This window comes from Brassica napus, unplaced genomic scaffold, assembly GCF_020379485.1.
Source record: "Brassica napus cultivar Da-Ae unplaced genomic scaffold, Da-Ae ScsIHWf_158;HRSCAF=287, whole genome shotgun sequence".
In the NCBI taxonomy this organism is placed as follows: domain Eukaryota; kingdom Viridiplantae; phylum Streptophyta; class Magnoliopsida; order Brassicales; family Brassicaceae; genus Brassica; species Brassica napus.
This window is the reverse complement of record NW_026015004.1, coordinates 1-14,194: the sequence shown is the minus strand read 5'-3', so window position 1 is coordinate 14,194 and position 14,194 is coordinate 1. Positions and strand designations below refer to the sequence as shown.

Here is a 14,194-nt window from a genome sequence, read left to right as displayed (position 1 = left end):
CATTATAAATACAAAGGAGGAGCATTAATCACTATCACCAATTATTCATTCATTCGCTCGTTGTGGCTTCCCATAAAAAAAACTAGGTTTATTGTTTTTCTATTTCAAAGTCTTTCGGTTGTGGTTGATTCAGACACTTACCGTAGTTGTGTTTCGTCTTCTCCTCACAACGCCAACAGAAGCTATGGGGTCGTTTATAAAGCAACTATTCTTTAGTTTATTGGAAAAAACCAAAGGAAGAAACAAACTCTCGAGTCTCAACAAGGAAGAAAAAAGAAGAAGAAGAAGAAGATGGAGAAGAAGAAGAAGATGAAACTACACCTAGTGCTTGACTTGGATCAGACGCTTCTCCACTATGTCCCTGTTTCAGAGCTTTCTGATAAAGAAAAATATATAATGCAAGAACTTGATTCAAGGGGTGATCTACTGAGTTCGTTTAACGGAGGAACTCCCAGGCATCTGATAAAGTTACGACCTTTCCTCCGCGAGTTTCTGAAAGAAGCCAACAAGCTTTTCCGCATGCACGTTTACACGATGGGCACGTACGGCTACGCGCGGTATATATTGAGTGAGATTGATCCTGGTAAAAGATATTTTGGAAATAGAGTCATAACCAGAGAGAAATCCCCTCATAACAAGACTCTTGATCGTATCTCTGCTGATCAACGAAGAGTGGTTATTGTTGATGATAATGCTAGTGCTTGGCCTCAACACAAGCCAAACTTGGTGCAGGTCAAACAGTACATTTATTTCAGATACCAGATGACGAATAATGATTCGGAAGAAGAATTTTACTCTCACGCAGAGAAGAAGAGCGACGAGAGTCGAAGCAATGGATCATTGTCTAAGGTTCTCAAAATCCTTCAGAAAGCTCACACAAGATTCCAACAAGAAGAGGATTCTTACGACTTGAGGCTTTTGATACGTGACTGATCCTCCTCCTTGCACACACACACACACACCACTGTTTGTTGATTTTGACTTTCACTTTTCACCTTCCTTTTTTTCGGAAAACTGCTATTTTTGTTTGCAATTTCTCAAATACACACAATAACAATTAATGCAAAACTTTCAATCAAAATCAGATGACAAACAAAACAAAACAAGCATTGTGTTAGTTACAAGCCATTAATTCAGAGACATCACTTCTTAGTCCTCAAGCATCTTCTCGATTGGTCAGGCCGCTCATCATCTTTGAACACTTTCTCTCTTGTTTGACTGTAACATAAAACGGGCAAATTGAACATTTTCTCTCTTGTTTGAGTACATGAGTCTCCTGAAACGGGCAAATTGAATATTCAGATAAGGAACCAAAAAAGCAAACATGTTGCATATAAATGTTTGAAAATTTAAAGAACACTTCTATATGAGTTCTAGTTTTAGCTTCTGTGGGTCGTTCAAGGTTTTCTCTTTAAAGGGGCAACTCTTGTAATGTACGGTGGTTCTTATAATTGTGATAGATAACGTAAATGTATATTCCAGAAAACAAAAGGATGAATGATAATATGTGACAAGACTGCAAAACTCACCAGTCTTAGTCTTAGAGGCTTAAACTCCCAAACTGATTGTTCCAGTTGTCGTAGATTCCAAGCTCGTTCTGAGAAACCGAAGGCCTAACTTCTTGCAATGCGTCTTTAAAGTCCTGCATCATGACCAAATTGATGAAAAGAGAGACAGAACAAAAGTTTTTTTAAGCTACATGTGTATTCACAGAATTAACATAACATCCATTTAAATTTAAACCCAAAAAAAATGATCATATACCAAGATCTTCATTTTGTGCTTACCTGAAGAGTCACAAGCCGCATGTCATCTTTCGTCAGGTTTGTTATTTCTATGCCTCGTTTGAGAGCTTCCCTCAATGGACCCATAGTTGCATCTTTCACTAGGTTCTTCATGTCTGAACCCGAGTACCCTGCAGTGAAAACATTCCCAAAAGAAGGTAATAGCTTGGTTATGCTGAAAATATGCATTTGGGTTTATTGAGTTGTGGTCTTGGGTCTTTTAAGATCACAACTCCACAAATTGCCTACAATTCTACAGTTTTTCTGAGTTCTTATGATAAGTTTACCTTCAGTTAGCTTGCAAATGATGTTCATATCATCTTCGGACAATGTAAACAACCCATCTTTCTGTAGGAGATTCTGTATAATCCATGCTCTTGCTTCTTCAATAACAAAAACAGAACCATGTAAGGGCAGTTTTTGCGAACAAAACCTGAGAAGACATGAAAACGTGTGTTTATCATTCTTCACCAGATGAAGGAAGAGGAATGTAGAGCCTCTTGGTAAGCCGTCTTCTTGCTGCTTCATCGAGCTCTTGGGGCCTATTTGTTGCTCCTGACCAAACAAAAACAATTAACATATAAGTACTCTCACAAACCCCACAAAATTGAAACATGCATGTTACAATTCTTACCTATTAGGAGAATTTGCTCACTGCCGCTATCGAAACCTTCCATTTCAATCAGAAATTGTGTCTTGAGTCTTCTACTCGATTCATGTTCACCATCTGACTTGCGCTGTGGCAAAGGGTGAAAGTTCGTTTCTTTCAGCAAAATATTACATTAGGGAATCCAAAAATGCGAAAACATGCCACAAATTGTCTAATAATAAACACCGCCTTTGTTTTTTAAGGCCATTTTATATACATTGATAAAGTTTAAGAGATCAGAACAAACCTGAGATAGTAGAGAATCTATTTCATCTACAAATATCACTGCAGGCTGGCGGCAACTTGCAACTCCAAAAAGGGCCCTCACTAGCTTTTCACCTTCGCCAATCTGTATGTACACACGTTTGAATGTTAAATCTGCAGTGAAAAAGATCACTGACCTACATTTTACGAATGTCCTTGTGAAACGCAAGCAAAGATGTGGAACTAACCCACTTGCTTGTCAATGAACTGGCTGAAATATAGAAGAAAGTTGCTTTTGCTTCTCCAGCTATAGCTTTTCCGATCATAGTTTTACCAGTTCCCTGGAATGAAGTTGATACAGAAGTAAGAAACATATACAACAACATAGCATCTTCAATGTCTAAAAGGATAAGGGGTACCTACTGGTGGACCAAAGAGAAGAAGTCCTTTCCCAGGCGAACGACAACCTTTAAATATGTCAGGACGTAACAATGGCCAAATGACCATCTCAGTAACACACTTTTTAGCATGCTCCAGACCAGCTGCACAGCAATAACTCATGATGAAAAAATCCAGATGCAAGTGGGTTAATAATATGCACTACATCGAAACGTGTTTTAATTATCTTCTTGTACCAATATCATCCCAGCGGACATTGGGGTCTCGGTCCATAATCTCGTTGCTGACATGCTCTATAAGACGAGGTTCCAAGTTTCTCAACTTCTCGGGAAGCTCACCATCAGGACCACAGAGCATCTCCAAACTAGAACAGGGCATGTTCTTTTCAGACTTACAAGCATATTACAAAAATTGGTGATAGAAATTGCTTATACACAAATTTGAATCGATAAGTGTGTATATGCAACTAAACACTACACCTCAGTTGAATTTCAGCACGAACAAGAGACCAGGAATACTTTTAACATATGTGATTCATCTTCTAGTCCTATTGTTAGGCATGTAATACTGTTGAATCACTATCAATGTGAAATAAAGAACAAAACAAGGTTTTTTTAATATAGTAATTAACAATCATTTACCATGTTCTGGTTGAGTCATCGAGCGTATCATCGGTCTTTCCACCAATACGAGACGTCGTATTTCCAACATTATTCCCGCTAGATTTAACTGGAGGAACAAAATTACCACGGTATCCACGTCTTAAATAGCCACCCGATCTTGCACCGTATCCCCTAGCTGACGCATTGTTTTCACCCTGAGGTGAAAGAGATGAATTTGGTGCCCCGGTTGACCCTCGTTTCTGTCTAGCGTCCATTTCCTAAAGCAAGGGAAATAGTAATCAACATATGCAAATGGTAAGGGACAACCATACTTATACCCGAGAGAAACATTTATTCAAAATATGCAAAGGTAACAAAGCACAGTTTGAAAGGTTAAGCTCGCCAAAGCTGAGATGTTGATTCACAAAAACAGATTCTGGAATTTATTTAAAGTATCTGATCATAGAGCTAAATGTTCAAATGGTAGATTGCTTTACCAGTTTTGTTTTGGCAGATACAAAGCCATTAGCAGCACCATCTTCCTTTTCCCCATGATTTGTTAGGTTGCTGATTTCTGCATGAGCTCGCTTTGTTCCAAAACCAACTCCATGGCTTCTCTCGACAATGACACATTCCTCAGAGGTACTCTCTTGATTGCTCACGGAGGGTCTGCGCTGATTATCTGGTTTAACCATGCTATTTCCATACAATGAAGTCAGTCTAGCTTGCATCATTGGCTTAGATGCTTTGGGAATTAACTTACGCGCATCCAGTCGCTCTTCCTGAAACAAGTACACATAGATTCATCTCAGTTCCATGCATCAACAGTATTAGTAAGTAACCTCACTTAAAGACCGTAGCATTGCATATACAAAGCATAGTGTAAAAAGGAAGCAAGGACAGGAAACATAGCTGCATCACCAAATTCATCACTAATAACAATAGCATTACCATCTCTTTAATACCCTTTCGGTTAGAGTGACTATGATGAAAATGAAAGTGTTTGGACTGCTTGATCTTCTCGACATCAAACTCGCCTTTACTGCCAAAAATAGGACCTGGAGCTGTCTTTGCAAGTTCAAATGCTTGCCTATATCAACCAAGAAACAAACCATTAAAAGGTAAGGTACTCAGAAGAACTCTTAAGTGTAGCAAAACTGAGCTTGGAACTAGTTAAAGATTCAATTTGAGAAGAGTAGCATTCATTTATACATTTCAGCTTCAATTTGCCCTCTTAGATTACTCATACGAATCAACTACTCTCGCCAAGCAAAATTCAACCAATATATTTCGAATTTAAACATATGCTAAAAGGGGGAAAAGCTCTAACTACCGATCCGAATCTGAAACGAGGCCTTCCAAGGCTGAATCCACCTTAGAGGCAACTTCTCGTCTAATAGGAGCGATGAAAGCACGATCGGCTTCGGTGACAGAGCGAGAATCGAGGAAACCTAGAAGACGGAGCCCGAGGATCTGAGCGGAGGAGAAATCGGATTTCTCCAGGAACTGGTCGGCGCCGAAGAGCAGCGACTGGAGGCGCTTCAGGTTCTCGTCTACTTCCTTCCTCCAGAACTCCGTCTCTTCTTCCACTTTCGGAGTCGTTAGCGGCGGTGGCGGCTTCAGCAACGGAGACGAAAACGGCGACGCACGCTTTCCCGCCATTGTTGTCCCCTCTATCGTCTCCAAAATGGCTTAAAAGTTAAAACTCCTACGCCTTTACTTGGTTGGAGCCTAAACGACCTGCAGTGTAGGAGCGTATATAGGAAACGGCCAGTAGTTTCCTTCAAACATAAGAATGGGCCCATAAATATGAGGCCTGCTCATCAATATCAACGTAAGCGAAAAAAAATATCAAGATATAACCCATTGTCAGGTAGGATTATTCTGATTCAACCAGCTTGTTATTTTACACACAAACGTTTGTTTTTTCTCCTTCATATTATCACTTCTTCTGACTAAATGATCAACAATCTTGGAATAAAAACAGATATTCAACCTCATAACCCCAATAAATGATTATATATTATATTTTTCACATAATCACTTTAACTATAGGTATGGGCTAGTTAGGATTCTAATTAGTTTTTTTTCTGGATTCAACCTCATAACTTCTTTCAGATTTTATATCTGTTCAGGTTGGGTTCAAATAGATTTTATAACCTTTTTAAGCTTAGATTTTATAACTTTGAAATTCATTATCGTATATCAGGCTTGGATTGTAATACATGGGTTAAGATATACTTTTTTGGGGGGGGTAAAAGATATACTTTGTTTGGATTAAAGTAAACACAAAACTGAGCAAATAAAGTACATATTTTAGAATACTCATTTTAGATATTATTTCAGATATTTGAGTCAAAATTTTCGACTTTTTAAAAAAGATTTTCACTTTTACATACTTTTAAATTTCTATTCGGATTTGAAGATAAATCTGATATACTATCCTGCAAAATTCATTTTGGACTTTTTGTAGCTCGGAAATATATGATTTCAGTTTTTTTTAGTTTGATTAGGTTCTCGGGTTCAGTTACAAATGTCAATGCAGCCTACTTGAAACATACAAATGCTGAAGTTTTATATCACAAAGCGAAGAAAAACCGGCGTTTACTAAAACGCACAAGACGCAAAACGCCGAACAAGAAAGACAATCCACAACAGCGATTAGAGCAACATTATAGGTGGGACTTGATTTTTTGGTCCTTAGAATATTTTAAGGTTATTTGTGAGTTAAGGTCATATTTAGGGATTTTCCCTTAGAAATTAGATTATTGGTGGGACTTATGAAAGTCCCTTAGTAAATTAATTTTTTTTTATTAATTGAAGACAAATTATTGAATAACTTATGACATTATAAAGAAAAGTTGAAAATTAAAATACGTAGAACATGAAAATTAAAATACAAAGGAGTGGAAAAAAATTACAAAATGCATAAATAAAATAAGAGAAACATTTTATTTAAATCATAGAAAGCAAAAACACATTATATGTAATTTGGAAGATGTCCAAATTTATCCCATATATGTTCAATCAAATCTTCTTTTAATTGTTGATGGATATGTGGATCCCGAACTTCTTTACGACGAGCAATTATATTGCCGGGTTTTTTAGCCTTTTTGACGGTAAAAGTAAAATCGTCATCTTGAAATTCTTCAAGAGTATCTGAATTCCGTTCATCTTGGACAATCATATTATGGAGTATGAGACATGCTCGCATAATATTCGATATTTTGTTTTTATCCCATAGATTAGAAGGATTTCTAACAACGGCGAACCTAGCTTGGAGGACCCCAAAGGCCCGCTCGACATCTTTTCGAACGGATTCTTGACGCGTAACAAATAAAGAATTTTTGCACCCTGTGGCAGTCGTATAGACTGAATAAAAGTCGCCCATTTTGGATAGATACCATCTGTCAGATAATACGCCAAATTGTATTCCTTCCGTTGACATAGTAGTTTACTTTGGGAGCTTTCCCGTTAATAATTTCATCAAAAACAGGTGATCTATCCAGAATATTAAGATCGTTCAAAGTACTTGGGAGCGCCAAAGAAAGCGTGCCATATCCAGAGGTCATATGAAGCAACGGCCTCCAACACAATTGTTGGTTTTCCGGTTCCTCGTGATACATTCCTTTCCAGGCAGTGGGGCAATTCTTCCACTCCCAATGCATACAGTCGATGCTTCCAATCATTCCGGGAAATCCCCGTTCTTCACCCTCATGGGTGTAGTCTCCGAAGATCCTCCAACGTGGCAGCGGATTGAGGCGAATCAGATCGACAGCGGTGAATCGATTTCGCTTCAGTTTCGACAAAAAGAGGAGAAACACACGGAATAGGTTTCATCGACTTCGTTTACATCTCCCTCTCCTGTGCTGCCACGTTGCTCACGGGACGCGTCAAAAAGACCTTAATTAAGGCCCGGACCAAACAAAATCTTTTCTTTTTGATTTTCTTTTAGCCCAAATAGTGTTCGGAACGGGCCAAGGGCCGCCCGATAATGTTGCTCTTAGAGTTTCAACGTTTAGGGACGCCACAACTTATCTTATTCAAAACACACACACACATAACCGAAAGTGACCCTAATTTCTCTAGAGAAGACCTTAAGCAATCATAACACAAACAATTTAGGATAAAATGGCTGAGCCGAACACCACAGCAGCGTTTAGACTCCTCCCAAATCAGCTTATCCTTAGGATCAGCGGACGGACTACATGTGTAAACCGACATCGTCTCGGTCCTGGACGGTCCCACCGATGCTCCAATCACAAGCAACTTGTCCCCGAGCGACTTTAAACGCAACGCCCCATCCTCCATTAGACTTGGCCCTCACAGGCACATCTCCAAGCCTCTTCCAAACGTTTGCGTTTGTGATAAACGCGAAGCTCGTTCGCAGATGTTTCCAGAGAGTAAAGATCTTCATTCACCACCGCTGATGGCGGTGGAGATTGAACAGAAGAGAAAGACATGTCTTTGAGAATGTCCGGTATTAGCTCCCAAGTATCGTTCCCTCATCGTAACGTTCTCCGCAAGTTAGGTTTTGATCTCTATCTCTCTCCCACCGATGACGTAAAACTTGCCTCGCAAGTAACATCCAGAACAGAACTTCCTCCGCTTGTGCATTGCGTTGAGACGCGTCCACGTTTTAGTCTCAGAATCGTACTTCTCTGCTTTGCTCACGACTTCTAAAGACGCGTCCAACCCTCCAGCTACAAACACAACGGTCCCACAAGTAGCTGAGGCGAACAAGATCCTTGGCGTGATCATCGCAGGACCCTTGAACCACTTGCTCGTCTCAACCTCGTACCTCCACAAGGCAATGCTTCTTCTCTTTCCCAGTGACGATCAAATGCGTTCCGGCGCAAAGCGATTCTTTGTCTCCACGGAAGAAGAGCACATGTCGGAAGGAAGTTCCGGAACTTTCTGAAAGTTCTCGAAGTCTTTATCGAACATGGTCCACCTCGTGTCGCCGTTGGACAGCATAAAGACAGATGGTTCGACCACCACCGCGGTCTCGCCGCACCTTGAATATCTCACCGCTTTTTAGCAAACGCGAGAAACGTTTGTTTAGAAGGTTTAGTTTCCAATACTCGAAACGCGGGACGCGTGAGAGTATCTCGACCTCTAGCTCGTAAGCAAGCTGAGGAACGTTTTGTACAATCTGATCCTGATGTTTACCAACTACTACTTCTCTTGTTTCTTTTCATCACAATCCAAACAAGGATCTAGGTTCAGATCCGGTATCTTGTAGCCATGAATTCGAACCTTCCTTGGCCTAGAACTGCTTGAGTTTGCTCCAAACCTACCGGTGTGAACATCTCCTAACGTCATCATTTCTTGGTAAAATTAAAGTCTCTCTCTGTACTAAGCCTTTGTTGACATTTCTCTCTCTGTAAAGTTCCAACCAATAACTGAATCAACACTGAGAATCAATCCAGTTATTTACCTAGAGAACTTAATTATAGACAACCATATATATATATATATACCCAAAAAAAATATTCAATCTTGGACTAATCAGATCTACAGGTTATGATTTGAACAACATCAGTTCCCCTGGAAGTTTGAAAAATAAGGTTTGATTTAGTTTTAGCTAATTTGAGTTCTAACAAGAGATTAAACAGAATTGATTTTATCAAGAAAGTGAACTGGGGATTGAAGTGGTCAACTGTCTACAAGAGAAAACATAAGAATTTTTGGCTAGTTAATATACTGAAGAACATACATAAACATATACTAAGAGTGTATATGTATATAGTGCTACCTGATGAAATATATGGTCAAACGTCAAAGAGAAGAAATCAAGAAAACTTACATGGGAAGACAAACCCTAAAAATAGGATTTTAAAGCTCTCTCCTCTCTTCTCTTCTCATCTCTTCTCTTCTTTTTCTTCTTCCTCTTCTTCACCATCTGTAAATAAGAAACTATAAACGAAAAAAACACAAAAAAGATGAGACGAGGGACTGAATATAAATACAGAAATTTAAAAATAATGTTTAATAATCACAAGTTTGAAAGGTATCAACCCTCAGTTGCAGGGGATATCCAAGTTTAATTTAGAACTCAGCGGAAGAAAAAAACTTATATTTTATTTAAATTAAAACAGTAAAGGCAGCGATATATTGTTTTTTTCTCTTCAGTGCACGAGCAACGACAAAACCATGTTCAAGAAGTCGCCGGTAAAAAAAACTCGAAGAAGGCAAAAAGCTAGGTGTGTGATATTATATACCGTGAAGTGTGGTTGTTCAAAAATATATATATATCGTGAAGTGGGTGTGTGTGTGTTGATGTGCGCGTGGGAGAGAGAGGGAGAATATGCGCGTAGAAAAAAAGGAAGGGAAATTAATTTATAATCCAAGAAGAAGATGAGACAAACAAAATATAAAAGTTGATCTTCAAATTAAATCTTTTTAAAACAGAAAATGGCAATATGTTTAATATCATGAGAACATATTAAATTCGACGGCATATCATTTGGAATATGCTACACTAGGAGTATACTTTCCTAGTTGCCTTCGTGGTGATCTATACGTATTTACGTACGTTGGCGTTATATATATATATATATATATATATACTCATATTTCCATTTATCATTTATATTAATTTCAGTCATTTACGTTGATGATTTAGAAATCAATATACGCATATATTATTTAGAAAAGTTTCCATTTAAGCTTCTTACAAATATAGCGTGGACATTTAGCTAAATGATTTCTAATAATAGTAATACTACCCTGTTCACCTATCACGGCTGTATTACCCATGACAGTTTATCATTGGGCTCAAGCAAAAGCTTACATGTTAGTATGTGTCACTTTTTTTTTAGTATATGTCACTTGTAGTCTTGTACAAAGAATAAGTCATTAATATTTGTTGTTTCTTTATTCTTAACATTAAATTTTACCTAATCAATAGATTAATCCAGGTGTCACGTCGTCCTATGTGTTACTTTTTTATACACCATGGTATCGAAAAAACCAAACCATTAACCTTTCTTCCTTATACCTTTTGCTATGTTTCTACTTGGTCCAATAGCTTCATTCAACCCGAGATTGAAGGTTTAAACTATACAAATTGTAGCTAACGCAAACAAAAAAAGTAGTATATGAAATCTTGTTGATCATACTCGTTATATATTATAGACCGAATATCCCAAAGAACAAAAGATTGGATTCTCATACATGATCGAAAATTTAAAGCAAAGAAGAAAGAAATATTAAAACAAGGTTTCTTGAAAAGCAAACAACCAAAAAAAGTAATAAAATGACATACCATTTTGATACGCTTTGCAACATGATTTATTAGTTTTGGAAATATATATGATCCTTTTCTAAAAATGAAGAAATATATATCTTATTATCAAATAAAATAATTTGGATTCTCAATCAATGGAGTGACTAAAAAAAAATTGTTCGTTTTTCTAGTCCAATTTGAAACTGGGTTACACATTGGTCTAGTCAGACCCACATATATCGGTACAATCTGCAACGTCGACCCAAAATATAGATCGTAAATATATTGATAGAATAGCATAAGCAATATACGATTTAAATTTTGAATAGTTAGGTGATTAAAGTGGTTAAAACAGCAATTCTTAGTTCACCATTTTTTTTCTAAGCCAGCGTATTTTTAAAGATTTGGACGACATAGAATTGTGGTCCTATATCCCAAATCGACAACGATTATCGTGAGACCTATGTACTATTTTACATAAAACATGATTTTTGAATCATTACACATGCAAAATTAATATGAAAATTTGGATGATGACAATAAGAAGTCGCCATCATTATATAATTAATTCTGAAAGTTAGTCCACTTGAGAAATTAAATGCTAAAATATAAGGCATCACCCAACCCAAAATGCCACAAGTCGTACTCGGTGCAGGTGCGGCAGTACATTGTGTAATTCTTATAACATTTGATGTTGGTGAATGGTGAACACTAATTAATTTTGATAAGGTATTAGTCGGAACTTGACGAATTATCTAAGGTTGAAACATGTCTATTAAGAGGAAAACTAGAGAAAACAGCTACATCAAGAAATTGAGTTAATTAGTAAATCTTAATTAACAATAAAAGAATCAAATTAACGTTATATTAATACTGTATGGTTCAAGCATTCAACCCCAAAGTATTCCTTTGTAACTCGGATGGTGATACATGGAAGATTATCAACGGGAGACCGTATGAGGAGTTGAAATATAAATGTTGATGCATATGTGTGCTGTGCCAAGACCCTTTAGAGACCATTGATCACTTATTTTTTAAGTGGCCTTATTTAAACTAAGTATGGGAAGCATTAATGAAAGGGGGGGTAATACGAAGTCAGTTCACAGTGGAATGGGAAAGTCTTATTAGGCTCATTATTGAGAATGTGAATTGGAGCAGAGGAAAACTCTATTTCTCGATACATGTTGTAGTCTACAGTACATGCTATTTGGATTGAAAGTAGAAAGGAACCGATAAGACATAATGAGCTCCCATCACCAAGTGAAGTTCTGATCAAGAGGCTAGAAATAAGAATATGAGAAACAGATTTACCAAAATTAGGACACACTGATGTAACAATGTCTTTTTCTTTGAATTAAATTTAATGTTCAATCAAAAAAGTTTAAAAAAAAAAAGAAACGCTATTTTAAAAGAGGCAACCAATTTCTGTAAAAGAGTTAGATGCTAAGCTGGACGATTTGGACTGATTAATATCGAATTAACGCTGACCGATGACTTGAGTGCTATGAATTTGGGGCTCGTTTTTTAATATCTGTCCTCGACATCCTTATACGTTTTTAGAGTTCATTTAGGTGTCGTAGCGTATAATATCGGCAAAAATACAACGATTTGGAGTAAAGAATTTATAGTGCCGGCATGGAGAGACAACGAATGGTTTGACTGGTTTATTAGTGTTCATGCAAACATGCATGTGTGTTTAGGCTAACAAAAATAAACTCGTTTAGTATTTTCTACGTTTCATAAAGTTTGAAGTTTAATGCTATGTACATATTATAGACATTAAAGTATATAACAAAAAGCCCCAAAATTTTCACTTCGACAGAAATACATATTAGGCATATTTAATTATCAGCTGTTACTTTATTTAGCTCTACTTTATAAAGGAACAGAAAAACATAGAAAATAGTACAGATCATTCAATTTCATGAAATGGTTGTTTTTTCTCCAAACCACCTGTTAGTAAGAAACGAAAGACGTAATAATTAAAACGTATTAATCAATTAGCTTTTAGATTAATCTGATTATTAAACTTTGTTTAGTCTCGACACCAAATGTAATGTGGTTTTGACGTTCTAAAAGGAATTCTCTTGTCATCTCTTTTCTTTGAAACACTCTTATCATTTTTATCAAATGAAAAAACCGAAGCGGTCAAAAACCCCAGCCCTTGCCTGAAGACCCTCGTCAGCCTTTGCCTGAAGCGGTCAATGCCCAATTCCAATCTGGAGAAGTTAGAAGAATCAGAGTTTCCAGCCCTTGGATGCCACCTGTTTGCCAACATTGTAAGGAGATTGGGCATAGCATTAAACACTGCAGGGCGGCTCCTATCCTATGCTCCATCTGTAGTTCTCGAACTCACCAGCCTGAGAGCTGCCCGAAGGCTACACAAAGGACCCAAAGAAATCAGAATCAAGAAGGTCAAGAGCTAGAAGTAGAGAAGGGGTTCCACCACCTCCAGTAGCAACCCTTGACTCTTATACGGCTACCATTATCAAATTCTCTGACTCAACCTTGACAAAGGAGAAGCTGATCGAAAAAGAGCAGTGCAGCGGCAGCAATGATAACCCGAGTAAAGCTGAGGAAGATAAGAGGGCTACATCTGACTCAGACATTAAATCGGTGGAGATAATCACGGACTCCTCTGATGTGGATACGGATGAAGCGGACCTTGAGAGGAGTCGCACTGAGAAGGCAGTAGCCTTCACAAAAGTCGAATCAAGGAAAAAGAAAAAGAAGAAGAAGAGCAAACGGGGCAAGGGCTCCAACTCTCCATAATTTTATGTGTACAACCTTTTTTGCTGGAATGTCCGAGGCTTCAATATATCAAGCCATCGGCGCGGATTTAAATATTGGTTAAGGAATAATAAAAACCTTTTTGGTGGGATCATAGAGACCATGTGAAGCAGAGAATAAGTCCCAGAAGTTCATTAATCAGGTTCTTCCAGGATGGCTTTACGAGGATAATTATGAGTTCTCGGATTTAGGAAAGATTTGGGTGGTTTGGACCCACCCAAGCGTGAAAGTAAATATCATCAAGAAGTCACTTCAGTTGATTACTTGCGAAGTCCTGCTACCGGATGCCCCTAACTGGATACTCGTCTCGGTAGTTTATGCTTCAAATACGGTTGATCTTAGGAAAGACCTTTGGCAAGAGATAACGAGAACTTTTCCCGATTCTTATTTTGCCCAACAGCTGATACTCCTGGATCTGGTCATGGGTGACTTCACCAGACCCAGACATTCCCAGGGAACATTCAAATCTGAGAACTGAGAATGTGGATGGAAAACCCGGTAGTTCAGAGATTGCCTGCTTCATGCTTGGTCACGT

General features: G+C 37.8%; 2 protein-coding genes and 1 pseudogene across 2 annotated transcripts; 1 reads left to right on the top strand and 2 right to left on the bottom strand.

Annotated features, from left to right (window-relative positions):
• The first annotated feature begins 287 nt into the window (after positions 1–287).
• LOC106414439 (RNA polymerase II C-terminal domain phosphatase-like 5) lies at positions 288–966 on the top strand. The gene has a single exon (XM_013855106.3). It carries the CDS (start codon positions 292–294, stop codon positions 931–933), a length of 642 nt encoding a protein of 213 aa, XP_013710560.3. The 5' UTR covers positions 288–291; the 3' UTR covers positions 934–966.
• A 76-nt stretch (positions 967–1,042) lies between these two features.
• LOC125597958 (ATPase family AAA domain-containing protein FIGL1-like) lies at positions 1,043–5,336 on the bottom strand. Its single transcript, XM_048772388.1, has 14 exons — positions 4,972–5,336; positions 4,590–4,728; positions 4,136–4,420; positions 3,678–3,916; positions 3,273–3,400; positions 3,061–3,179; positions 2,886–2,978; positions 2,681–2,782; positions 2,419–2,521; positions 2,256–2,339; positions 2,072–2,167; positions 1,788–1,915; positions 1,530–1,642; positions 1,043–1,276 (listed from the first exon to the last, which is right to left on the bottom strand). Exons 1-13 carry the CDS (start codon positions 5,298–5,300, stop codon positions 1,541–1,543), a joined length of 1,947 nt encoding a protein of 648 aa, XP_048628345.1. The 5' UTR covers positions 5,301–5,336; the 3' UTR covers positions 1,043–1,276; positions 1,530–1,540.
• Positions 5,337–7,649: 2,313 nt separating this feature from the next.
• Positions 7,650–8,984, bottom strand: LOC125597957 (annotated as a pseudogene).
• Between the last annotated feature and the right edge of the window lie 5,210 nt (positions 8,985–14,194).